Raw genomic sequence first — 27,172 nt, forward strand, 5'->3', positions numbered from 1 at the left:
AGCTCTCGCAGCCAATGGGGATCCGAGCGCACTTTGGCATGGCGGCGCCGGGGAGGCAGGAGTTCCTGGGTCCTTGCCATGCTGGGCTTTCTCTCCGCCCGCCAGGCGGGACTGGACGATCCGCTAAGGCTTCGCCGGGCTGAGTCGACCAGGAGGTATTCCTTCCCCTTTGCCTGGTCAGGCACTGGCCCTCCTTGCCAGAGACATCTACACCAGACATAGGCCAACTTGGGCCCTCCAGGTATTTTGGACTTCAACTCCCACAATTCCTAACAGCCTCAGGCCCTTTCCTTTTCCCCCTTAGCCGCTGAGGCTGTTAGGAATTGTGGGAGTTGAAGTCCAAAACACATAGAAGGCCCAAGCTGGCCCGTAACTTCCTGCAGTGTGTTTTGTACCCTTGCTTTTTTACAAGACCACCACACGTGGAAGAATGTTCCTTCTGGTTCCTTAAATTTACAAAATATATTGCTTCCACCCTTCTACCTTTTAGCAAGTTTTCCTCGGGTCAGTTTCCGCCTATTCACCATCTTATAAATGCTTTCTCTAAGGTCATAACACAAGATTTTCTTTAAGCCAATACCCCACATTTCCCCTATTTGTATGTCATTTGACTGTAGCCTTTGACTGTATGGATCATAATAAATTGTGGCAGGTTCATGGTGGTATGGGGATATCAAGTCACCTTGTCTGTCTCCTGTGGAATCTATAATGACCAAATAGCAACAGTAAGAACAGATCACGGAACAACAGACTGTTTCAAGATTGGGAAAGGAGTTTGGCAGGGCTGTATACTCTCCCCCTACCTATTCAACTTATATGCAGAACACATCGTGCGACATGCAGGGCTTGATGAATCCAAGGCTGGAGTTAAAATTGCTGGAAGAAACATTAACAATCTTAGATATGCATATGATACCACTCTGATGGCTGAAAGTGAGGTGGAACTGAGGAGTCTTCTCACCAAGGTGGAAGAAAGTGCAAAAACATCAAGAAAACCAAGATTATGGCACCCAGACTGATTGATAACTGGCAAATACAGGGAGAAAATATGGAGGCAGTGACAGACTTTGTATTTATAGGCATGACAATTACTGCAGACACAGACTGCAGCCAGGAAATTAGAAGATGTTTACTTTTTGGGAGGAGAGCAATGACCAATCTCCATAAAATAGTTAAGAGTAGAGACATCACACTGACAACAAAGATCTGCATAGTTAAAGCAAAGGTATTCCCCATGGTAACCTATGGATGCGAGAGCTGGACCATAAGGAAGGCTGAGCGAAGGAAGATAGATGCCTTTGAACTGTGGTGCTGGAGGAAAATTCTGAGAGTGCCTTGGACCGCAAAAAGATCCAACCAGTCCATCCTCCAGGAAATAATGCCCGGCTGCTCACTGGAGGGAAGGATATTAGAGGCAAAGATAAAGTACTTTGGCCACATAATGAGAAGACAGGAAAGCTTAGAGAAGAGAATGATGCTGGGGAAAATAGAAGGAAAAAGGAAAAAGGGGCTGACCAAGGGCAAGATGGATGGATGTTATGCTTGAAGTGACTGGCTTTACCTTGAAGGAGCTGGGGGTGGCGACAGCCGACAGAGAGCTCTGGGGTGGCCTGGTCCAAGAGGTCACGAAGAGTCGGAAGCCACTGAACGAATAAACCACAAAATGTCATTTGATTATACGTTCCTTTATCAAGCTTGGTTTCACTTCCATCTTTAGTTATACTCTATATCTTTGAGATAATATGTTCTTTACTAGTATATAATTCCTTCTCAAATTCCTATATTTTTCTCTTTAAAATCCGATGTTTTTACTGTCTAATATAAGTCTATATCTGTACCACTGCATGTGATGTTCTGCATCCATCCATTTGTCTTGAGTTTTATACTCTTCATGTGTTATAAATCTCCATATGTGCTCCATTGCTCTCCTGCTTCATCCATTGGAATTAATAATAGGTTTTTTGGACATAAATTAATTTTGCACATACAGTATTCCATGACCATAGTATGACTCGTAAAGTGGTGATTGAAGTCTGCATGCCCTTTTACTTTTTGATACCTTTTCATTTTAACAAACCCTCTTTTTTAGGGTTATTCAGTCTTTCACCCAAATTAATGTGCATGATTCAAAATACAACTGTAATTCTGGTAATATTCTCCCTTTTGCTTTTCATTTTGTATAACTTTAATTTTAACTCTGGACCTCTTGCATTGTGTTTAGTTAAGTCTTTCCCCCCGTTGTTTAAAAGGAGTATCACTAATTACAATTGAAATATCTTATGTTTTTAAGGGTGCTGAGCTTGGAAATAAACAAGGACAAGTATGTAGATAGGAGCCATGAAAGTGGCGTCAATACCTTGGATATTGAACCTATTGAAAATCGATAGTACGTATACTCTTGATTTGTTTTATTATAAAGCATATCTTAAAATATACTTACTTTTTAGGTTCCCTAAGTGAATATGGTAATGAAATGCAGTCTTTCTCTTGTTTCATATACATAAGATGTATATGGAGTATAAATAAATATTGTTTTTAGACTTGGGTCCCATCTCCAAGATATCTCGTTATGTAGATATATGCCAATACAGCTGTTCCAAAATATTAAAAAATCTGGTCCATAGTACTTCTGGCCTATCTGGTTTTTCAGAGAAGGAATATTCAGTCTATATGTTATCTTAGCTTATAAAATTATAATTGCATATTTTAAAATTTTGTTAACTAAACATAAAATGTGCGCAATCGGGTCCTAATCAGTTTAACAAAGGACTTGGGCCAGTCTAAGTGAGGCATTCCAAATATTGTTCAAAGGTAACTTCCAGCATACTTCACCATTGGTTATGCTAACTAAAGGAGAGGGGAATTATAGCCCATCAACACTTAGAGGTTTTGTGAGAAAAAATATTTGAATTTACCATCTCTATTTTTAATTTTAACATTTTAGTAGATTTAAGATTGTGCTTTTTTTAAAGGCAGGATGTATTGTTTCAGAATGGATTTGTAATTTGTTTTCTTACAGTATGTTATCAGGTGGTTCAGATGGTGTAATTGTATTATATGACCTTCAGAACTTGAGCAGAAATTCATGCTATACCTGTAAAGCAGTTTGCACTGTGGGAAGGTATGTATTCTTTACAAGATCAATTGTTATAAATATATTTTCATTTGTGTTCTCTTTTTCAGTTTATAGCCAATTAGTGGTTTTCCCCCTATACAAAGATCCAAGCAAATGAGGGCCATAGTATCTAAAAGTCTGCCTCACCTATAAAAGACTGTCTGAAATGTGAAATTCTCAGTAGAGTCACTTTACATGCTTTACCACACAAGTGGGCAGATGGATGAAAAGTTTCCCTTTTATCAAATAATTCTCATTTGTGGAAATCATTTCCAAGTGGCATCAGGCTGTCCCATAACTGTATTATTCCATGTGCTCCTTGATCCTTAGATCAAGTTTTAAGGCTGCCTCTTGGGGAATGTCTTAATGTTATTTTTAAAGTGTGCAGATAGGTTTTCACTTGGAAACCCACTGTGGGATCTTGGGCAAGTCATATCCCATAACTTGAGGGTGTACAACACCAATAGCAAATGTGATGATTATCTTGAGAGATGAGAGCAGATAAGTAATTGCATTTACTATAATATTATAACCTAATTCTAGTGAAGCACCTGTTACAGTACTAACTAGAATATGACTGGCCAGAGTAACTGGGGCACAGATTCTTTTTAAGTAACCAAGTTGCTATCTGAAGCCAAAAAAATTAAATTTATGAAACTTTGCACTTCCTGCATGAAAGGGGTGGGAAGAATACAACCCTTGGGATATTGCTGGAGTTCAGCTCTCATCAGCCCTAGTCAACATACCCAATTGGGTGGAATGCTGGGAATTGCAATCCAGTAACATCAGAGGGGCTTCATTTGCCAATTCATAGGACCTCATCCCATGAGCGGCAGGAAAGCAGTGGAAAGCTTAAACACCCTAACCCTTTAGGATATTTAGTTCCTTTATTTAGGTCATGATATGTCCTTAAAGTAAGGCAAAAAAGAGAGCAAAGATTGGCTCTTTACCTGGAAAGTGTCTGTGTTTATCCAATAATCAACAGGAACACGGGGAATATGCAAGTAGAAAGTCTTGGTGTTTTTCCTTCTTCAGTTTCTCCTAATAATCTTCTTTGAAGAGGAGGAAGTGACTTCAACAGAGAGAATCATAGAATAGTAGAGTTGGAAGAGACCTCATGGGCCATCCAGTCCAACCCCCTGCCAAGAAGCAGGAAATCGCATTCAAAGCACCCCCGACAGATGGCCATCCAGCCTCTGTTTAAAAGCTTCCAAAGAAGGAGCCTCCACCACAGTCTGGGGGAGAGAGTTCCACTGCCGAACAGCCCTCACAGTGAGGAAGTTCTTCCTGATGTTCAGGTGGAATCTCCTTTCCTGTAGTTTGAAGCCATTGTTCCTAGTCTGCAGGGCAGCAGAAAACAAGCTTGCTCCCTCCTCCCTATGACTTCCCCTCACATATTTGTACATGGCTATCATGTCTCCTCTTAGCCTTCTCTTCTGCAGGCTAAACATGCCCAGTTCTTTAAGCCGTTCCTCATAGGGCTTGTTCTCCAGACCTTTGATTATTTGATAGGAAAGAATCAAGAGGATGACCTATAGAGAAATTAATCTTTTGAGATCACTTCTTCCTTCTTCAATAAACATAATCTTTTTCTTTCCTTTCTGTAAGAAAGAGTCAGCTTTGTGAAGTCCCATCCTCAGCAACGACTTCTAATCCTCCCCCTGGGGGAGAAGAGCGGTATATAAATTAAATAAATAAATAAATAATCTGCCTCTGTATACATAAAAGCCAGATTTCAGGGATCTTGTTATCAGTATTGCTTTAATTCTTTTGCCTCTCTACTTTCCTGTATTGGAATGGGTTTTCTAAGAAAACAAATCTTGACATTTTCATTTTACTTTACTACAGGCATCCTTCTGTCTCTTTCTTAAGTCTCCATTCCATTTTGTTATTGTAAACACAAAAAAATATTTCAAGAAGCTTTCTGCCTCCACTGCTCTGGATCTACATTCTCAACTTATGATGTTCCAAATGTTGTGGAGCTTAACTCCCAGAATGCCTAATGTTTGGGCTGTGCTGACTGAGGCTTCTGAGCCTTGGGGTGCAGCTTCACTGTAGAATTAATTCAGTTTAACACCACTTTAATGTCCCTGGCTCAATTGAGTCATGGGATTTGTAGCTCAGTGAGGCAGTTCTCTTGCAGGGAAAGCTAACAACCTTGTAAAAATGCTACTCCCATGGTTCCATAGCAAAAGCTATGACAGTTAAAGTGGTGTCAAACTTTATTAATCCAACAATGTAAATTCACCTTGAAATCCAAAACATCTGAAAGACCAGAGACTAAGGGCCCTTCCATACTGCACTTTATCTCATGATCCAATCCCAGGTTATCTGTTTTAAACTGCCAGATAACCCAGGATAAACAGATAATCTGGGATCAGATCCTGAGATAAAGGGCAATGTAGAATGGCCCTTAGAAACCTGATGTAGTGATCATGGTTGGGGGAAATGTGACGATCCAGATGAAACGTGGACTACAGTTCCTTTAGTCCTGCTGAGCACAGGCAGAGGTGAAGGATAATAATAATAATAATAAAACTTTATTTATACCCCGCCACCATCTCCCCAACGGGGACTCGGGGCGGCTTACATGGGGCCATGCCCAGACACCATACAATATAACAAAATAAAACAACATATCATAACACAATATAACAGTGCAAAAATAATCATATACATTACAGCACAAATCAGAGAAAACAGTAAAAAACAGGGCGGGCCACATGAACACTTAATTAAAAACTCGGGAGAGAGAGACATAGGAATAGGGGGAAACAGGGAAATAAAATGGTGGAGCAGTCTAAAGGATAAAAACCAAGGGGAATGGCCAGAGCAATATATTACATTTACTCCCCAAAGGCACATTGGAAAAGCCATGTTTTTAGATCTTTCTTAAAGGCTAACAAGGTGGGGGCTTGCCTAATCTCAGTGGGCAATGAATTCCACAGTCGGGGGGCCACAGCAGAAAAAGCCCTCTCCCTCGTTCCCACAAGACGGGCCTGGGACAGAGGCAGTGGCGAAAGGAAGGCCTCCCCGGATGAACGAAGGGAACGAGCAGGTTTATGGTAGGAGATACGGTCCCTAAGGTAGGTGGGTCCCAAACTGTTTAGGGCTTTATAGATGATGGTCTGCACCTTGAATTGGGACCGGAAAGTGAACGGCAGCCAGTGGAGCTCTTTAAACAGGGGAGTAGATCGTTCCCTGTAGCTCGCCCCTGTTATTAATCTGGCTGCCGAGCGCTGGACCAATTGTAATTTCCGGGCCGTCTTCAAGGGAAGCCCCACGTAGAGCGCATTACAGTAGTCCAGTCTAGAGGTAACTAAGGCATGCACCACCGTTGTCAAGTCAGACTTCACGAGGTATGGTCGCAGTTGGCGCACAAGTTTGAGTTGTGCGAAAGCCCTCCCGGCCACCACCGACACCTGAGCCTCAAGCGTCAGCGCTGAATCCAGGAGGACCCCCAAACTGCGGACCTGTGATTTCAGGGGGAGTGCAACCCCGTCCAGCACAGGTTGCCACCCAATACCCCGATCAGATGGGCGACTGACCAGGAGGGCCTCTGTCTTGTCAGGATTGATCCTCAGCTTGTTCCTCCTCATCCAGTCCGCCACAGCGGCCAGGCACTGGTTCAGAATCCGAGGGGCTTCCTTGGAGTTAGATGGAAATGAGTAGTGGATTTGCGTGTCATCTGCGTAGAGATGGCAACACCCTCCAAAACTCCGGATGACCTCTCCCAACGGTTTCATGTAGATGTTAAATAGCATGGGGGATAAAATAGACCCTTGCGGGACCCCACAGGTCAATGGCCAGGGGTCCGAGCAGGTGTCCCCCAGCTTCACCATCTGGGAACGACCCTCCAGGAAGGACCGGAGCCACTGCAGAACCGTGCCACCGAGCCCCATCCCGGCGAGCCTCCCCAGAAGGATACCATGGTCAATGGTATCGAAAGCCGCTGAGATGTCCAAGAGAACCAGCAGGGTCACACTCCCCCTGTCCAGCTCCCTGCGGAGGTCATCCACCAAGGCGACCAAAGCCGTCTCGGTACTGTACCCAGGCCTGAAGCCAGACTGCGAGCGGTCCAGAAAATCAGTGTCATCGAGAAATTCCTGGAGCTGCGTGGCAACCACCCGCTCCAGAACCTTGCCCAAAAACGGGAGGTTGGAGATTGGTCTGTAGTTGTTACAAATAGATGGGTCAAGCGAAGGCTTTTTTAGTAGTGGTTTTACTACCGCCTGCTTAAAGTAGGATGGCACCGAGGATGATGGGAGGTGTGATAACTGAAAGGCCACAGAAATCCCTCTTTCAAGATTATTGCATAGAAGTATTGCAAGTTGTTACTGCCTCTTTTCTACTTTGTCTTTTTATGGTTATGTTGCAGAAGCCACCCTGATGTTCACAAATTCAGCGTTGAGACAGTTCAGTGGTACCCCCATGACACTGGCATGTTTACATCAAGTTCATTTGATAAAACGCTAAAAATCTGGGACACAAATACATTACAAGTAAGTAAAATGTTATGTCAAAATGTTTCCCAGCTCAATGAAGTATTAGCATTCTAGCACACCCCTGTTTTCACAAGCGGGTGTGTACATTTGGAGGATTGCTCAGGCAGCACTTTCAGCAGGATCAAGCTGATCTGTGGAATGAAGCCATTTGTAAAGATGACTTCTTGGTAATATTAAGTGAGTTGACTATAATACAGGCAGATAGCAGAAATACTAGAGAATGCCTCCCTGCATTTCCATTTTTAGTCCAAATGATTGTTTCATTCATAATTAACTTAGCACAGTTTTCCTGCTGCTTTTACTTTTTCTGTCCATAATGAATGTTTTAATTCATACTGAATGTTACTCATACTTGAAGATAATTATGCTGCTCCTTTAGTTAGTAGGATTGGATTAACTGTTGCAGCAAAATCCTCAAATGAGAATGTACCAATATGTGTGTGACTCCTTACTTTACTTTGATGGCACTTGCAGAACTGTGGCTCAATACTACATTTTGATTTGTTCATTTGTAATTATTATGTGGGCAAGAACTCTTAATGTCTTGTTATGATTTAAGTTTCAAGTAGGAGCTTAACCAACATGTTGTCTTTCAACTGACAGCCTGCAGATGTGTTTAATTTTGAGGAAACTGTATACAGTCACCATATGTCTCCTATTGCTACCAGGCATTGCTTAATTGCAGGTTTGTATTCATTTCTGTTTCTTCTTTTGAATGCCACATTTATTTAAAGTGGTAGTAGGTAAGCAGCTTATGCAAAGGCTCCCTTACAGTTTGATCCAGATATGTCATCCCACATTATCATTAACATAATATGAATGTTCTAACATTTGGTTTCTCAGTAACCATTGATTATTACAAAATATTGTCTTTTAAGCAAGGAATATTATGAGTCTGTGGATTTTAAAGATTTCTTCATTGGGTGTTGCTGTTGTGTCTTATCTAAAATCACACAATGTGGTGACTGGAATAAAGTTTTGTGGATACCCTGGAAAAAAGATAAATAAATTGGTTCTAATGCAAATGAAGTTTGAATTTTTCCAAGAAACCAAGATGACTAAACTGATTCTGTTGTACTCGGGACATACCATGAAAAGGGAGGACTCACTAGAACACACAATCATTCTTGGAAAGGTAGAAGGCTGTAGGAAGAGAGGAAGACTACATTACAAGTTGATAGATTCAATTAAGGAAGCCATCTCTCTGAATTTGCAAAACCTGAGGCAGGACTGTTAATGACAGAATGACTTGGAATTTTTTTCATTATGGGGTCACCATAAGCTGAGACTGACTTGATGGCAATTAGCAACTTGCATGAAATTGACATTCTTTTTAAAACCAATTTTTAAATGTGTTTCTGTTCTTTAATGAACTCTCATCTTTTTTCTGTTACAGTTGGTACCAAAAGCCCCAAAGTACAGCTTTGCGATTTGAAGTCTGGAGCTTGTTCTCACATCCTGCAGGGTATTTCTTTATTAGAAACATAAAAATTCAACAATTTTTGACTAAAACTTTGACTAAATTGCACTGTGTAAACAACTGCTCTGAATACTGTGTTATTTGTAAGAAACATGACTGATGTGTTTAGTGCCAGTTTCCAAAATGACTCCATAGATTAAGGTCCTCTTCCATATATGATTGGGACACTGTGGCTTGTAAAAATGGAAATGTTGCCATTATGAAAACGGTTGGCTCTTTTTTCAGTTTTACTTTATTAAAATGCATAGTGTGGAGTTTTCTTTCCAGTTAGAGAAAATGAGTTAGCTTTTTGTAGTAACTAGTGATATTAGAAATTGTAGTCCACTACATCTAGAGTGCTCCAGATGCAAAATCTTGTGTTTGTTATTTTTGTTAAAGCACATTGGACTATAGCTTGTGTATCTCACATATAAAAGTCATGAAATTAATGTTTTCATTGCAAAAAATGAGTATTTGTAGGGGGATATTTTAAATTGCTAACTTGAAGCGTGTAGTATAGGAGAGTGGGACCTGATTTGCTGATTTACCCCATAATCAACCTGCTCTTTGTCCTGATATAAATTTGAAAAATAAAGTATACAGGAGATGGAAAACAAAGAAGTATAAAGAATTAAAGATTTGCTTGTGGAAGTGATTTTAGAGCATGTTCTGTTAAAGTCAGTGAGACCAAATCAGTTTACAGTAGTTGATGGATAACAAACTATCTGGACGCAAAATACTTGTAGAGGTTTTATTAGGGAATTGATTAAATATTCTGAAATAACTCATTTGTAAATTGAAAGATTTTCCTTTTATATTCAGTATAATTTGTTTGAATAGCATAACTAAAACGGGGTTAATAGTTGAACAATCCATCTAAGGCAGACAATGCATGAAGCTTTTTTTTTCTGTGCATGCAGGAAGTCTTAACCTCAATCATTATAAATTAAAAGGACCCCAAAAAAAGAGAGCTGCCAAGAAGTTCAGATGAGAGCTCATATTCCTGCTGCCAGCAGAATGAGCATTACTAAGCTGTGTCAGCAAGTGACCTTTCTAATTATAAGGCTTTTTATGTTGTTCTTTGCAAATAATAAGATAGATATTGCAAGCTTTTGAAACACTTTTCATCCCCCTCAGCCAGTTTAGAATATATCTCTCAATCAGTCTGACCCATAGCCGTGGATTATGGGAATAATCTAAAATATCCGAATGACAGTGTGTTTATCCTTGTAATTGTACATCCGGTTTAATTTTCAAGTGTACAATTACTATGAAACATAATTCCTTCCTATGTGGACACAGTGCCAATATATAATAGAAGCCCTGTCAGGCAAAATAAAACTTTATCTCTTTCCTTGGTGTGCACATTGAGACACATACTGAACACATAACAACCAAAGGAATGTTAAGCCTATGTATTTATCTTTGGCTAGCTTTCTTCTGCTTTGCTTGGTCTGATGTGAGAAAAGTTTATACTGTGAATATCAGGATTGCGTAAAGGAGATATGCATTGTCCTGGTGTTTTGTGTCCTTTATGCAAATAGGGAGAAATAGCTCTGTTAAGGCTCTATACCAAAACTGATGCAGTGTAAATGATCCAGTGCACACATCTCAGGTTCACATGTTTTCATATTTTTAGGTCACAAAAAGGAGGTTCTAGCAGTATCTTGGTCACCACGTTACGAATACATTTTAGCAAGTGCAAGGTAAAAGAGAGAAAAAAAGTACAGGTGGAGTATCCTTTATCTGAAGATCCAAACTGCTCCTAAATTCAAAATTGTTTATAAGGGTGGCTGGGATAGTGACAACTTTGCTCCCTGCCTCAAGCCGTGAAGAGAGGCAGGCAATCAATATAATGCATTATTATTATTTCTTTGTACAGAATTTTTCTTTCATACACAAAATCATTAAAATATGTATTAAATTATCTTCAGACTATGTGTATAGGTATATATAAAACATACATTAATTTTCTGTTTTGATTTGAGTTCCATATCCAAGAGATCTCATTATGCATATGCAAATATCCCAAAATACAAAACCCTTCTGGTCATAAGCATTTCAGAGAAGGGGTCCTCAACCTGTAGTAATTAAAATTGAAGATACCTATTTTTTCTACATTTGTTAGTAGTTTTGTAATCCTCAATTGAAACATGACTAATTTCTCTTAGTTTATGTTTGATATGCCTTTCCTCTGGAATGTGAATGTAGTTTTACAATTTGAATGTGCAGTATTTATGTAAGGAACAGGAAAGTAAATGCTAAGATTAGGATCATAACTTGCAGATTTGTTCAAAGAAGAAGAAAGGGTTTTAACTTATCACAAAACTAATTTTGAACCAAATATATGTGTTTGGTTCTCATAGCTAGACAAAAAGGGATTGTATATATTGAATCATTAAACATCATAGAACATGTAGTTGTTCTCTGAGTTTATGGATGTGATTTACCTTGGTTCTGTGGTAGTTGTTTTATTTTTATGTTCACTGTTTTAAATTTTAAAAAAACTTTCAGGATTAAGGTCAGACATGTAGCTGGTCAATCAACAAAGATATAGCTAGCTATCAAATTGTTACATCTCAGAGCAAGGAGGTATTTGTGTTTCATGTTTTGTTGTTGTCCCCTCAATTTAGAACTTGTGCTAAGAAATGGATCATTGCTGAGATCCAGAACATTTTGAAGGTTTTCTCCTATTATATGAACATAATATAGTTAGGGGCTTTCTTTAAATTTTGGTAAATTAGCAGCTGATTTGCACAGTAAATAGGGAGGCCCATTTGTTGTATTTGGGTAACAGAAGAAAACTAAGAAACAAATTTGAATCCAAAATAAACGCATCAGTTGTGACTTTGTCAGAATGCACTGAAATAATTGCTCTTTCTTGTAAATTAATATAGGCATTTTCTTTCTCTCTCTCTCTCTCCCCCCCCCCCCCCCTTTTTAGTGCTGACAGTAGAGTGAAGTTGTGGGATGTGAGGAAGGCTTCTGCTTGTCTGCTTACTCTTGATCAACATAATGGTGAGAAGTCAAAAGCATCTTCTGAAACAGGTAATTACATTTCGGAGCCTCCGGGGCCTAGGGGATAAAAGCCTTGTGACTTGAAGGTTGGGTTGCTGACCTGAAGGCTGCCAGGTTCGAATCCCACCCGGGGAGAGCGCGGATGAGCTCCCTCTATCAGCTCCAGCTCCATGCGGGGACATGAGAGAAGCCTCCCACAAGGATGGTAAAACATCAAAAACATCCGGGTGTCCCCTGGGCAACGTCCTTGCAGACTGCCAATTCTCTCACTCCAGAAGCAACTCAGGTTGCTCCTGACATGAAAATAAATAAATAAATAAAAATTCAGCAATAGACTTCATATCAGTGTGATGGGATTAGTATCGTGCATTTTCACACCATGTCAAAAGGGGTTAGCCAGCTCAGAATAGGTAACTTGGCCAGTGCTGTCATCCCTCCACATTTCCTAGTGTTAGGGGTTCAAGACCTCCGTGAACGTGGGGGGAGTCTTTTTTTACATAAGAGAACATCACTACAAATCCCAGCATGACTTTATGAGTAGCTTCAAATAGAATAGAATGTTTTGTTTTAGTTTTGGAGAAACTTTAGATAACGGGAGATTTGTTCTCTCTAGGAATCCCTATATTCTCCATAATTACTAAATAGGTAACTTCCATTGGAATTTGATAATTAGAACTGCACTGAAGGGCCTAGAGATTTCTCCTGAGACCATATTAATCAAACCTGTGAATAATCAAACCTGCAAAAGTGAAATATCTACAAATGTGGACAGCCAACTACACTGAGAACTACATGCAAATCAGTCTATCTCTATCCACACACACACACAGAGACATATACATGCATAAACACACACATATATAAAACTATCTTTTAGTTTTAAAAAAAGCAATTTTCAGCCTTCATTCTATTCCATGTAGTCATCCAGCTACTTTCCAGAGCTTTCTGTGAGGTGGAAAGAGTCTCTACTGGAAACCCCATCTGGGTCAAGAGCAAAGGGAGTAAGAGGGAGCGAGCAGCAGCAAAGAAAAGAGGGGTCTACACTCACTTTGGGCCGTATCTCATCCTACCACTGGGTTGCAGCTCTGCTCACAGCCTGGAAATGTCCCTTAATGGATTACTCCCATTAAAATGTGGTTGACAGAAAAAAGTGTCCCAAACCTGTTTTAAATCTCTGTGGTTATTATTGAAACTATTATTTCAATTTGATAATTGAGGAAGTGTCAAATTATGTCTCAGTGAAACTAAAGGAAGATGATCCTGATAAACTTTGACTGGATTATACTCTTTTGCTGTCCCTGCTCCTACTCCGACTCCACAAAACCTGGGATTACCAGAATCCTGTTATGAATCCTTATGTGTATTTATAGTATTTATTTCCATTGTGATTCAGATTGCTTGTCATTGCCTCGTTTGTTAATTGTGATTGGGAATCATAAGAATTATAAGTGAAGAAAACTTGAATTAATTACAGCAATAGTCTTCAGCCTTTTTGGACTACTTTTCACCAAATCTCTGCTTTCTCTTCTTACTCTATACGCCTTGTCTTCTTGCTTTTCTTTCTCTCTTAGGATTAGAATGCTAGTCAATTGATAAGTCATAATTGAATAAATAAGGAGTTTTTGTAACATATCCCTCCTCCTATATCTGTATTTGGGCCAGTGTTTTAAAACTGTATGTAACTTGGAATTAGTGAAGAAAGCAGGTGACCAAGTTCACTGCTGATACCAAATTATTTAGAGTGGTTAAAACAAAAAGAAACAGCTAAAATTCAAATAAAACTGAAGACTTGTCTCTAAAATTATCAATTCATTTCAGTGAAAGTAAATAGGTAGTAGGGCAAAAAGAATCCCAACATACATTTAAAATTTAAATACAAATAATATATATGCTGATTGGATCTAAATTGGTAATGACTAAGAAATTGGTTTTGGTATTGCAATAGAATATAGATCATGCAGTGAAAATGTCAATTTGCTATGCCACTTAACAAATTATATAATTAGAAAAGCAATGGCAAGTAAAACTGGCAAAGCAGATCTGAAATGTTTGGCACCAGAAGTGTTTTGGAGTTCGATCATTTTTTAAAAAAGAATTTTGGAATATTTGTTTATATATAATAAGATAGCTTGAAGAATGGACCCAAGTCTAAACACAAAACTCATTAATGTTTCCCATACACCTTATAGACATAATCATGCATGGAATACTGTGTATAGTTCTATTCACATTTCAAAAAGGGTCATATTATAAAGCAATAATGGACAACTTAGCTATGGAAAAATGACTATTTCTGGAATTGTTAGTTCAGAAACAAGTTGAGTAAGGAGAAATCATGCCATATAATATGTTTCCTGGAAAATGGAATTGTGTTGCATTTGGTCTCAGTCTTGGCAAAAAGCACTGCTATGTACATAACACAAATTGGAGGCTTGTCCCTTCAAATACTGCAGGATTTTTCTTGAAACATAGCAATGATATATTGCTGAGTTGAATTTAGTTTCCTACTTCCTTGAACTTTATATGAGCTAAATTGTTCACATTTTGTTGACAGTAAATACTGCTCACAATGGAAGAGTTAACGGCTTGTGTTTTACAAATGATGGGCTTCACCTTCTGACAACTGGTACAGATGACCGCATGAGGCTCTGGAACAGCTCCAGTGGGAAGAATACATTGGTAAGATGCTGTAGTTTTATTTATAATGCAGAATTTGTTTATTTGTATACTCAAAGAAGGTGGTGGAGAGACAAGTGTATTGGGGGGGGGGGGGGCGTTTGCAACTTATGGCCTGTACAGAAGAAATTCACGTTTAGTACAGTTAGTTGATGATGTGTTCAAGTATGTTTAGGGGTTAAGTGGCATGTTTAATACTACTTTGTTGTGTTTGTTTTTGTAGCTGTGTGTAGAATTTGTTTTTAAAAGGTACCAAATCCAAAAAAAAATAAAAATGATCTTTAGGTAGCAGCACATTGTTGGCTGGGAGTCTAATATTATGCGTAGATCAAAACAGTAAAACTGTATCCAATTACTTTGGTACAGGGCTTGGAAAATTGCATTTTATAGTAAAAGAATGTACATTCTCAGATTTTGTTAATTCTTGTAACCTTTGTTCAGATGGATGAACTCCCATTCATCATTAACTCCCTTCCCTTTTAGTATTCCTGTCCATGGAATCACACTCAGCATTTCCGTAAATTTCCTGAAGTCAGCTCTCCTAAAGTGTGCATGTTTGACTTCTCTTAGTTTCACCCTTCCTTTATATTATAAATTCTAGGAGCACATGGTCACTCCCATCAAAGGATCCCACCACTTCCACCCCATTGACCAGATCCTCAATATTGATTAGGATCGGATCCAGAATAGCTGATCCCCTTGTTGCTTCTTCTACCTTCTGGACAATAAAATTGTCTGCAAGGCAAGAGGAATTTGTTGGACTTTGTACTCTTGGCAAAGTTTGTTTTCCAACAAATATTAGAGTAGTTGAAGTCCCCCATTACTACTATGTTTACTCCTCATGGTGTCTGTGGAATGCACACATAATGGTAATTCCCTGCACCTGTGCAGCTTGTCCGGAACTTCAAACAGCTGAGTCTAGTTTGGCTACAGCCCCACCCACCTTCCCCTGAAGGTATATAGCCTCAGGTGGGGATGTAGCCCACGTTCCTTTTTTTGCCGCCGCAGCAGCGTTGAGGAACTTAGTTTAGTTTGGCTTCTGACTTGGACATTGTGGCTCAGGCCCAGCTAGCCGTTATGGCTCTTAGATTTAAAAAGTGTTCGGGGTGCGGAGGGAATCTCCCGGACTCGGATGGCCATGAGAAATGCCTCCTTTGTCTGGGAGAGACGCACTCCACGAAGACCTGCGGGGTATGCCGGGCGTTTACACCTCAGGCCCGGAAAAACAGAGAGGCTCGGTTGAAGGCGCTCTTATATGAGCGCGCGCTATTCCCGGCGCAGCCAGAGAAGCGGCTGCTGCCTTCAGCCTCCCAACCCGTCTCCCAGCCATGCCAGCCGCTCACCTCTCCAAGGGCTTCCTCCTCCAAGCGGCCACGCTCTTCATCCCCGCAGCGGCCGCGTTCTCCCCAGGCCTCGGGGGAGGAGCGTGGCCGCAAAAAGAAGAAGAGACGCAGGGACGCTGAGAGCTCAGCGTCAGCGACCATGCGGCCGGCGCCAGAGGGAGGAACATCCGGGTCTTCACAGGCCCCGCCCACCGCGGCGCAGAGGCCGCGTGAGGCCGGCTGGGCCACGCCAGGGACTTCTGGCCTTCAGACGGGTGCGGCCCCCCTCCCCGAAGCGGAGGCGGGCCCCCGTGATGGAGCTCAGGCCGCGGAACCGGGGCCCCGGATCCAGCGGCACTCGGCCGCCGCCGCGGGATCGGAGGCCTGGGGTGAGCAGCAGCTATCCCCCTTTCGAAAAGGCCCGGGCGCGGCCCACGTGGCGTGTAGGCCATCGCCTCCGCCTTCCCTCTTCCATTCAAGGAGCCCGTCCCAAGCCGGGCTCCCACGGTCTGCTTCCTCCCCGGGGCGCAGGACAGGCTCTGGCAGCCTGGTAACATGGCACGGCGACTCCCTGTACCGGGGCTACTCGGGCCGTGAAGATTTTGTACACCGCTCACAGGGAGGCCGTGCCTATGTTTTTGGGCCTGTCCTCGTTCCGGAGGACCATACTGCCCAGCCGCCAGTCCCATCCCTTCAGGGCGACTCGACACCGCTGCAAGCCCCCCGTGCCGAGGCAAGCATGGATGCTCCAGCCTTGGACTATATGTCTGCTTCTGGATCCCATACGTCCTACTCTCTAAGGGAGCAGGATGAGGGAGCACAGGTGGAAACGCCTGTAACGGCGGATGCGGCTTCTCTTGCAGCATTGTTGTCACGGCTTACAAAAGCCCTGAAAGTCCCGGTCGCCCCCCCCTCAAAAGCCTGTGGAAGATTTTTTTGTTCCCTTCTGAGCAGCAGCAGCAGGCCCCGCTCCCAGCCACGGTGCTGCCGGCCATTCCGTACATTCTACAACTTACCAAAATCCCGGAGGTGGCGCCCCCATCCGTAGCCCCGGTATCCAGAAGGAATGAGCTGCTTTACAGGGTTGACTTGACATCAGCTCCCTGGATTGCCAAACCGCCGCAACCCAACACTATTGTGGCGGATATGACTCGGGGAAGAGGGTCTAGGTCTCAAACTTCACCCGCAGACAAGGAGGGAAGGAAGCTGGAGAGTCTTGGTAGGAAGGTTCACACCGGCGCGGCCTTCGTTACGCGCCTGGCTCATTACGGCGCATATATGTCAGCATACCAAGAATACCTATGGAAACGTATGGGTACCTATGTGGCTTCTCTCCCTCAGGAGCATCAAGCCTATGCTTCAGCGATACATCAGGAAGCCCTGCTACTGTCTAGAGCGCAGAAGGACATGGCTAAACATACGGCAGACACGGCCGGCCGGATGTTTGCCACCTCCACTTCAATCCGACGCCACGCTTGGCTACGGGCGTCAACCTTGTCGGAAGAGGGCAGAGCTCTTGCGGAAAATCTTCCCGCGCACGACACCTGTCTTTTCAATCCGGAGACGGACGAGAAGTTGAAGCATAAACGGGAAGTTCGGCAGGCAGCTAACAGATATGGCTACACCACCCAGAGATACCAAGGCCGCGGTAGGTGGCCGCCCTCGAGCACCTACGCTCGTAGGCCCTACAATGTCGGCGCCAGGCCCTTTCCGCAGGCGCCGTCGCCTCAAACAGCCCGCCAGCCTCCGCAGTCCCGGCTTCGGCAACAGGGTAGGGGCCGTTTTCAATCCCAGTCTAGACGCCGCGTTTAGCGCCACCGGGCCACCCTCTCAGGCGCCCGCCCCACACGATTATTCATTTTTATCTTCATTTCCGTCTTCCTTTACTAACCTTACGACGCTGGAAAGACGTCAGGCCCTACCAGGGGTGCACTTTAAGTTTGGGTCACGCCTGCAGCAGTTTTTCGCGGCGTGGGCCGCCATTACCACGGATAGGTGGGTTTTGGATGTAGTCCGGAATGGCTACTCAATTGATTTCCATACACGGCCCGTTGTAGGTCGCCTTAGGGCCACCCTGCCATCGGAAGTCTTATGGCAGGAGGTGCGCACTTTGTTAGATAAAGGGGCCGTAGTCCCCTTGCACCCGAGTTCCTTTTCAAGGGCATTTTTTTCTAAGTACTTTTTAGTTTCAAAGAAGGGCGGAGGTCAGCGCCCTATTTTGGATTTAAGAGCCCTCAACACTTATATCTGGGCACCCACCTTTCGGATGGTCACGCTTGCAACCATTCTCCCTCTCCTCCCGGAGGGGGCGTGGTTCGCGACAATTGACCTCCGGGACGCTTATTTTCACATCGCGATAGCTTCGCGACATCATCGTTTTTTATCTTTTATGATTGGCAGTAGCGCATTTTCTTTTCGCGTCCTCCCCTTTGGGATCTCCACGGCTCCCCGGGTATTTACAAAAGTGATGGCGGCGGTGGCGGCACACCTGAGGACCCAGGCGGTCACGGTGTTCCCGTACATCGATGACTGGCTGCTGGTTGCGGGGTCCCGCCACCGCCTCCTACGCGATATTAGTTTCACTCTTTCACTCCTCCAGAGCCTGGGGCTGGTTGTGAATCACACAAAATCCAACCTCCAGCCGTCGCAGAGAACCAAATTCATCGGGGCTCTCCTCGACTCGACCTCCCGGAGGGCATACTTACCAGAGGAGCGCTTTCTCGCGCTTCGCTCATCACTGTTGTGGATAAGACACCAGCCCTTGGTGCGGGCAGACCACATCCAGTCCGCGCTGGGCTATATGGCATCAACAACGGCGGTCACCCCGTTGGCCCGCCTTCGGATGCGGCCCCTTCAGTCGTGGTTCCTTCGAAGCTTCAAGCCATTGCGAGACGAACCCCCCACTCTGCTCGCTCCGCCTCCGCACGTCCGCCACTCCCTGCTCTGGTGGCTGTCCAGGACAAACGCCTGCAAGGGCATGCCCTTCCGTGTTCGGGACCCATCCCGTACCATCACGACAGACGCCTCTCCCCTCGGGTGGGGCGCCCATACCGGACGCCTCACTGTGCGCGGCCAGTGGACACCAGCCGAGCGCAGACGACACATCAATCTCCTAGAACTCCTTGCTCTATACAAGGCCCTACAGGCCTTTCAGGACGTCCTGCGGGGGCATGCAGTACAAGTTTGTACAGACAACACCACGGTGGTCTGGTATGTGAACAAACAGGGGGGCACGAGGTCCCGTGCCCTACTGGCCCTCACCATCACGATCTGGAACTGGTGCGTGGAGAACGCCATCCTGCTGTCTGCAGTACATCTGCCAGGACACTCCAACATCTGGGCCGATCACCTCAGCAGGACCCCGTCCAGCGGTCACGAATGGTCCCTACACCGCGACGAGGTAGTGGCGGTGTTTCGCCGCTGGGGCCGCCCAGCCATAGACTTGTTCGCATCCCAGGACAATGCCAAGTGCGACCTGTTCTGCGCCTGGGGGGCAAAGCCGGAGGGCACGCGGTGCCTCGGGGACGCGTTTCTTTTCCGTTGGACAGGCCCTCTCCTATATGTGTTCCCGCCCACTCCGCTCCTATCCAGGGTTGTTTCCAAGCTGTATCACGACAGGGCGGACGCCATCGTGATAGCACCCTGGTGGCCTCGCCAGCCCTGGTTTCCCCTTTTGGCAGCCATGACAGACGGATGTCATCACGACCTTCCCCGTCGACCAGATCTTCTGACGAGCGAAGACGGCACAATTCGCCACCCGGATATCCACTGGCTTCATCTGGTGGCATGGAGAGTACGCCCCAGCCGTTCTCCAAAGCCGTGCTCGACATACTGGCAGCAGCGCACAGACCGTCCACCCAGCGGTCATACGCCTATAAGTGGGGGAAGTTCGCAGAATTCGTAAAACAGCGAGGGGCTGACCCGCTAGCTGCGCCAATACCCCTCTTGTTGGACTTCCTCGCCTCCTTGGCGCAGAGGGGCATGGCGCTCTCTTCTGTCAAATGCTATCTAGCAGCGATCTCTGCCTATCGGAAGCGCCGTGGCCTCACATCTTGCTTCCAGGACCCCATGGTCCAGATTTTCCTGCAGGGCTATAAAAACACCTATCCACCTTCCGCCCTCCCGCCGCCCGCTTGGCAACTACGTCTGGTACTCTCGGCGCTCACGAAGCCCCCGTTCGAGCCTCTCGCCACGATTGACCTTGCCCACCTGTCATGGAAGACAGCCTTCCTAGTGGCTATTACGACGGCGCAACGCGCCAGTGAACTCTGCGCCCTGCGCGTCGACGACCCCTATATGAGGTTCCATAAGGACAAAGTGGTGATGAGGACTGACATTGCCTTCCTCCCCAAGGTCGTTACCCTATTCCAATCAGCACAGGACATCGTGCTCCCGGCCTTTTTCCAGGAGCCTGCTACTCCATTAGAGCAGGCCCTCCACCTGCTAGATGTCCGCAGGGCATTAGCATTCTATGTTGAGCGAACAAAGGAATTCAGGAAGTCTCCCCGCCTCTTCTTAAAGTATAGGGCGGACGCCAGAGGGACCCCAGTGTCCCCGCAGCGGCTGTCGGCGTGGGTGATCGCCACGATTAAGCTCGCCTATCAGTTGGCAGGACAGGAGCCGCCTTCGGGGCTGAGGGGCCACTCCACGCGGGCCGTTGCGGCCTCCACAGCCTTTGGCCGCGGTGTACCCTTGGAGGAAGTCTGCAGGGCAGCAACCTGGTCTACACCACTTACCTTCGTGTCACACTACAAGGTGGATCTGCTGTCCAAGCGCCAGGCGTCCTTCGGGAGAGCGGTGCTGTTTTCAGCAGTGGCATGATGCCCTCCGTCCTCGGTAAGTGGCTTGGTAATCTACCATTATGTGTGCATTCCACAGACACCATGAGGAGTAAAGTATGGTTGCTTACCTGTAACCGTGTTTCTCCGAATGGTGATCTGTGGAATCCACACATCCCCACCCATCCTCCCCGCTAACATCATGCCTCTCTCAACTGCCGCTACGGCGGTAGGGAACGTGGGCTACATCCCCACCTGAGGCTATATACCTTCAGGGGAAGGTGGGTGGGGCTGTAGCCAAACTAGACTCAGCTGTTTGAAGTTCCGGACAAGCTGCACAGGTGCAGGGAATTACCATTATGTGTGGATTCCACAGATCACCATTCGGAGAAACACGGTTACAGGTAAGCAACCATACTTTCTTCTTTCTGCAACATGAACGAGACACAGTGATAGTTGTGTACTTTGATGACATTTGTGGATGAATTACATAGTTTTGCAACTTAGGAAAGCTTTCCCATGACCACACCTAGTAAGTTACAAACAGGTTTTTAATTTCTTATATTTTATTACAAGTAGAGAGACAACAGCTGATATTCAGAAAGATAGTCTTAGCCAGTCTTGGAAAATTACCTCTGATCTAACTTGCACAGTGGTTCTTGTACATGACTAAATTCACAATAATTTGCTAGTACGTTCTATGTGATTTTGAGTTATCTTGAAGATCCTGCTGGACATAAGGAAGGCATATCCTTTTAACTATATTCATGCAAATCCTAGATATGATCCCTGGCTTCTCTGGCAGGATGCGTGGGAATGATCACTTTTTGAAACCCTAGTGAGACAGTAGCAGTCAGCGAGAACCAAAGTGGACAGCTTCAGAAGGCCTGAGGAAATAGCATAATGAACCTTGAAAATAAACATGATAAAAGGAAAGAAAGTTACCAAAGTCCATTGCATTGTATTTTTCACTTTAGAATCGAGGGATTCGACTTGTATTCTAGAATCTCCTCAGAGCTTCTGGAATGAGTGGGGGGGGGGGGGGGGTAAAGACATTTCTTGCCATCTTTTTTCTGGCAGGAGTCATAATACTCATAAAAATAAGCTTTGCGGTCTCATAGTGTCTATGAGATGCACTTTCCCCATAACTGTTACAAATCATTTTAAGCTTAAATGGAACAGTTCAATACAAGGCAGCTTCACATCCATTTGTTACATTGAATACCAAGATTCAAAGTATCAGTGACAGCAAGAGGTCAATAAGAAGTTTGGAATCCCATCTGTCCTGTGTATTCTATAACATTGTTGCCAAATCTCTAAAGTCAGACTTTTTACCTTGATTGAATTTTTTTGAGTTCTGTTCTTAAATAATAAAAATCAGCTTGTGTTTTCTTTAAATGAGAGAACTATATTTTTCGGTATCTTTTTTAACTGCTTAGTCATGTATGTTATTTTTCTAAATTCTGGTAACAATTGAGAAGGCTACTGTGGAGTAATGGCAGAACAACAAAATAATATATTTGACACTTCAGTTGTAGAGGTTAAGTTCCAGTTTTAGAAAGTAATTAACTATCAACAGACAGACATTACGTCATATTAGGGGCTAATTTTGTCATCTTTCATACTTACAGGTAAATTATGGGAAGGTGTGCAACGAAAGTAGAAAAGGACTCAAATTCACTGTCTCTCATGGCTGCAGTCCAGAATTTGCATTTGTGCCATATAATAGTACTATTGCCATTTATACAATTTATTCAGGAGACCTAATGACTATACTTAGAGGACATTTTAGTTCAGTTGACTGCTGTGTATTCCAGCCTTATCTTCAGGTAAGCACTTGCATGATTTGAGTGTTATGCATGTTACAGCAAGATTCTGTATGTGGAGAACCTTTCTCCGGGATTTCTTTCACTGTTTCTCCAAGCTATAAATGATTGGAGTTGTTAGGTCACTAGTTCTTCTGATTCATATTGTCTCATCTGATAAGCAGTAGGTTTCCAAGAGGAAAGGGTTTTCTTTATCTGCTGTCACTTCAGTTGGATTTGCTAGCATTCAAACTTGGGACCTTCCTTTAGGCAAAATATTTGCTCTATCACTGTGGGCAGGTTTTATCCTAATGATGAATAGAGCTATTTGGCACCTTTCTGGCTTAATCCGAAATACAAGCAGTCCCCGGGTTACGAACAAGATAGGTTCTCTCACTTCATGTTGTCTTGCCTCTGTTCTTAACTGAGTCAGATGTTTATAACTCGGGGACCAGCTGTACAGTTGTATGTCAAATGTTTGCTAGGAAAGCATATTTAAATTATCTGGAAGAAGTTGGGATGTAGCTTTGTTTTTGATGCAATTAACGTCAAATCTAACTTGATGAAAATTACCCAGTTACGAGATAACACGATTTTTGTTCCTGGGTTATAAACATTGTTTCCTAATCAGTTCTACCATAAAAACATGGGAAAAGTTTATTACACTGTAAAAACTTTGTTTTTGTGAATTTTATTAAACTGTGAATTTATGATGTTGTATTGACTGTTTATAGCCTATGTTTTGTTTTGCACTTGTTGTATTTTGTATCACATCTTGAGTGTTTTGTGAGCTGCCCCGTGTCCCTCTGAGAGATGATGGCGGGATATAAAGTTTTATTATTATTTATTTATCATTTTGCGGGACATTCTGCAGCACATTTTACTATAATTTTTTCAAATTTTTTATTTGACATTGGACTAAGTGACCATTGAAGTCTCTTATTTTCTGTGCCGCCTTATACTTTAGGTGTAAGATGGTTCCCCTCATAATGCAAAGTTTCCAAATCAAATTCAATAATATTTATATTTTGATGAGGTATATTTCCAATTCATTTTTATCTTAATCGACATTTTCCCTTCAACAGTCCACATTTCTTCATTTTTTAATGGCAGGAGCTGTATAGCAGTGGCAGAGATGGCAATATCCTTGCCTGGGTGCCGTCTTTGAGAGAGCCGGAGCCTGATGATACCTCTGAAGAGGTAAATAGCAAGACTAGGTTTAGAGCATTTATATGAATGCTAGTGTGTTTCTTCACTGAGCACTTGGAAACAATGTAAGAAAAGATTTGCACTGAATGAAGTGACAGGTGTCACAGCTCTACAAATTTGAACATGATCTTGGATCTCAGTTTGTTCTTCTGTGACACAATATAATATAATAGTTGTGTTATTTAGTGTGCAGATTAAGTAATATGGTCTTAGGTTTCAGGATAGGTTTCAGACCATATTCAGGATGTAATATGGTCTTAGGTTTCAAGGGAAAAAGGTTTTAGGATAGCGTGTAGCCACTGCTATGTGTACAAAATAAGATACATTGTCTGCATGGCCAAAACTAATATTTCTGGCTCTTAGTTTTGCTGGCTGTTCTAAACCCAAATTTTCTGCTCACCATTCCATTCTTCACTCAGCCATTTTGCCAGAAACACTATAACATTTTAAGAATGAACCACAGAATAAAGTGGGTTGCAGAACTGAAAATTAATTGGCTGAAATATCATCTTTGTTTTTAGCTGTTTAAAGTGCTTGAGAAAAGAAGCTGATGCTTTGTAGGGATTTTTTCAAAAAAGATTTGTATCCATTGATCCAATATTACCTAATCTAGGACAGGCACTTGTTTTTATTTTGTATGAATACACAAAAACCCTTAAAAATGGAAATGACAGAGATACAGGCCAAAAAAGTTCCCATTGTGAAAAATCTTTTCATTGTAAGATTGTGGTTCTTCCTTTTTCTTTTAGTTATCCCAACAGCATCAACAGAATCCTGCATATAAAGATGCTTGGAGCAGCAGTGATGACGATGATGGATGAATTCCTAACAAACTGTTGACAGTTGTGCACTATTTCCTGAAAGAACTGCTGAAGGCAAGGATGAGAGACCTCCCACTCATGGGCCAAAATCAGACTGCCTCATTCAATCTGCAGGGCTTCAGACAAAGAGAGAGGACAGGGCAGGAGAGCCAATCCTTAAGATGTGTTCCTCAAGGCTACAGCTTGATTCTGTTTGGTTTGTCCTTCATCTTCCCCAGTTGGAAAAAACCTACGGGAAAATCCAGGATGGCTCAGGATTCATCTGATCTCTGAGGAGCAGCTCACATGTCCAGTAGGTATGGTCAGTACGTACTTGAGTCCTGGAACTGAGGGAGGTGCTTTTAACGGACATCAAGCAGCCCTCTGAACCGTCCATGAAAAGTCTGAGATGGAAAAGGACTTAGATATGAACTTAATTGTCTCCACTGATGTCCCGAGTCCTAAATTGTAAAACATACAATTTTATAAAACATTTACTTTTATGTTTGTGTTTTCTGCTGTTTTTTAAATCACTGTTTATGTTCTTTTTATGCCTTTCTGCTTTATCCTTCTCAAATTTTAGCTAAAACCCATGTTTATTACTCAGTTTAAAATAAACTGGGTTGTCCTGCTCTTCTTTTTTGTTTGTCCAAAGGGCACTCCTTCTGTCTTTCTATATTTTATTTTAGGAGAACATACACCATTGTTACATGTTCACTGCCAGTCTGTATCATATTATGGGTGATATTCCAAAATTATGCCTTTCCTTCTTTGTTGAGACTGGGAACTGCTGTATGAGACTGGCATGTCATTTCTATATTCTCAGCACATAGAGCTCAATTGTTTTTCTTCAGATTGTCTTATCTTGGAATATTTTTGAATAGTATAACAGCTGAAATGCTGCTTTGCACACTACCCTTGTAGCAAATCTGCATGATTAAATCACCAAATATTACAAAACCCACATTAAATAATAGTACAGTAGAGTCTCACTTATCCAAGCTAAACGGGCTGGCAGAAGCTTGGATAAGCGAATATGTTGGATAATAAGAAGAGATTAAGGAAAAGCCTATTAAACATCAAATTAGGTTATGATTTTACAAATTAAGCACCAAAACATCATGTTTTACAACAAATTTGACAGAAAAAGCAGTTCAATACGCAGTAAGTAATGTTATGTTGTAATTACTGTATTTATGAATTTAGCACCAAAATATCATGTTATATTGAAAACATTGACTACAAAAATGTCTTGGATAATCCAGAATGTTGGATAAGTGAGTGTTGGATAAGTGACTCTACTGTACTTGGTTACAGTAAATATGTCTCCTTAGATCTGTGTTAATGTCAATTCTAAAGCAGCCTATTTTGTAATTAGCTCACATATTAAAATAAATGTTGATCCATGAACTTGCATTCCTTTCATCTGCAGGGCAATTCTATTTGTGAGAATGTGCAGCTGAGTCCAAGCAGATTTCTTCATCGCTGATTCAAAGGTTTTCCCAGTAAAAAAAGATCAGCTAACAAGAACTTAGCATTCATTTTAGCCCAGGTCCTTTCTAGTTCTCTTTCAGGCTTAGATTGTGACACAGTTCAGAATCCAAAATACAGTAGAGTCTCACTTATCCAACATTCACTTATCCAACGTTCTGGATTATCCAACGCATTTTTGTAGTCAATATTTTCAATACATCATGATATTTTGGTGCTAAATTTGTAAATACAGTAATTACTATGTAGCATTACTGCACATTGAACTACTTTTTCTGTCAAATTTGTTGTATAACATGATGTTTTGGTGCTTAATTTGTAAAATCATAACCTAATTTGATGTTTAATAGGCTTCTCCTTAATCTGTCCTTATTATCCAACATATTCGTTTATCCAACATTCTGCCGGCCCGTTTATGTTGGATAAGTGAGACTCTACTGTAATTAAGAATCTCACAATGTTCTGTATAGTAGGAGGGCAGGAAGATGAGCTCTGAAGCTTTGGGTTCTTTTTTTTAACGTGGATACGGCCACGTTAAACAGCCTTCTACGTTAAAGTGAATAGACTCTGCATGTCATATGAGTTTTGCAGAGTCCATTCAATTCCAAGTTGACTCATATGGCCTTTAGATGGGCCCCAAGAAGATTTTTCAGTCTCCAGTTCTGAGATTGGAGACGATTCAGTAGCCTCAAGTGAGGACAGTGTTAATTTCTCAGACCCAGCAACAATAACAGTGGGTGGCAAAACCAGACTCTGTGAAGTTGGTTATCTTAAAATTGTCTTAAGAAAATTCTGTTGACCTTACCTTTAGATGCAGGTAAAAATTTAGGTGATCTAGAAAAAACAGAGCCACAAAGGAATACTAAATGTAACCCACCTCGAACCACGAGAAATATGGAATAATAATAATAATATAACACTATATAACAAAATTTGAAAAAAATCTGTTCCTAATTTGAAAGTATTATTTCTTGTTTAATTATGTGGTACTTAC

General features: G+C 42.7%; 1 protein-coding gene across 1 annotated transcript; it reads left to right on the forward strand.

The window, feature by feature from the left end:
- ercc8 (ERCC excision repair 8, CSA ubiquitin ligase complex subunit) lies at positions 1 to 26,097 on the forward strand. Its single transcript, XM_062972392.1, has 12 exons — positions 1 to 155; positions 2,291 to 2,386; positions 3,020 to 3,121; positions 7,494 to 7,617; positions 8,224 to 8,305; positions 9,017 to 9,085; positions 10,719 to 10,785; positions 12,024 to 12,127; positions 14,652 to 14,776; positions 22,505 to 22,702; positions 23,792 to 23,878; positions 24,637 to 26,097. The coding sequence occupies exons 1-12, from the start codon at positions 79 to 81 to the stop codon at positions 24,706 to 24,708; spliced, it is 1,203 nt and encodes a 400-aa protein (XP_062828462.1). The 5' UTR covers positions 1 to 78; the 3' UTR covers positions 24,709 to 26,097.
- Positions 26,098 to 27,172: the final 1,075 nt, after the last annotated feature.

The sequence above is a fragment of the Anolis carolinensis genome, chromosome 2 (genome assembly GCF_035594765.1).
Source record: "Anolis carolinensis isolate JA03-04 chromosome 2, rAnoCar3.1.pri, whole genome shotgun sequence".
Taxonomy (NCBI): Eukaryota; Metazoa; Chordata; class Lepidosauria; order Squamata; family Dactyloidae; genus Anolis; species Anolis carolinensis.

Coding starts and splice junctions, on each gene's coding strand:
- ercc8 (XM_062972392.1), top strand. CDS start 79: ATGCTGGGCTTTCTCTCCGCCCGCCAGGCGGGACTGGACGATCCGCTA. Junction 7,618..8,223: donor GGGACACAAATACATTACAA/GTAAGTAAAATG, acceptor TTCAACTGACAG/CCTGCAGATGTGTTTAATTT. Junction 8,306..9,016: donor CAGGCATTGCTTAATTGCAG/GTTTGTATTCAT, acceptor TTTCTGTTACAG/TTGGTACCAAAAGCCCCAAA.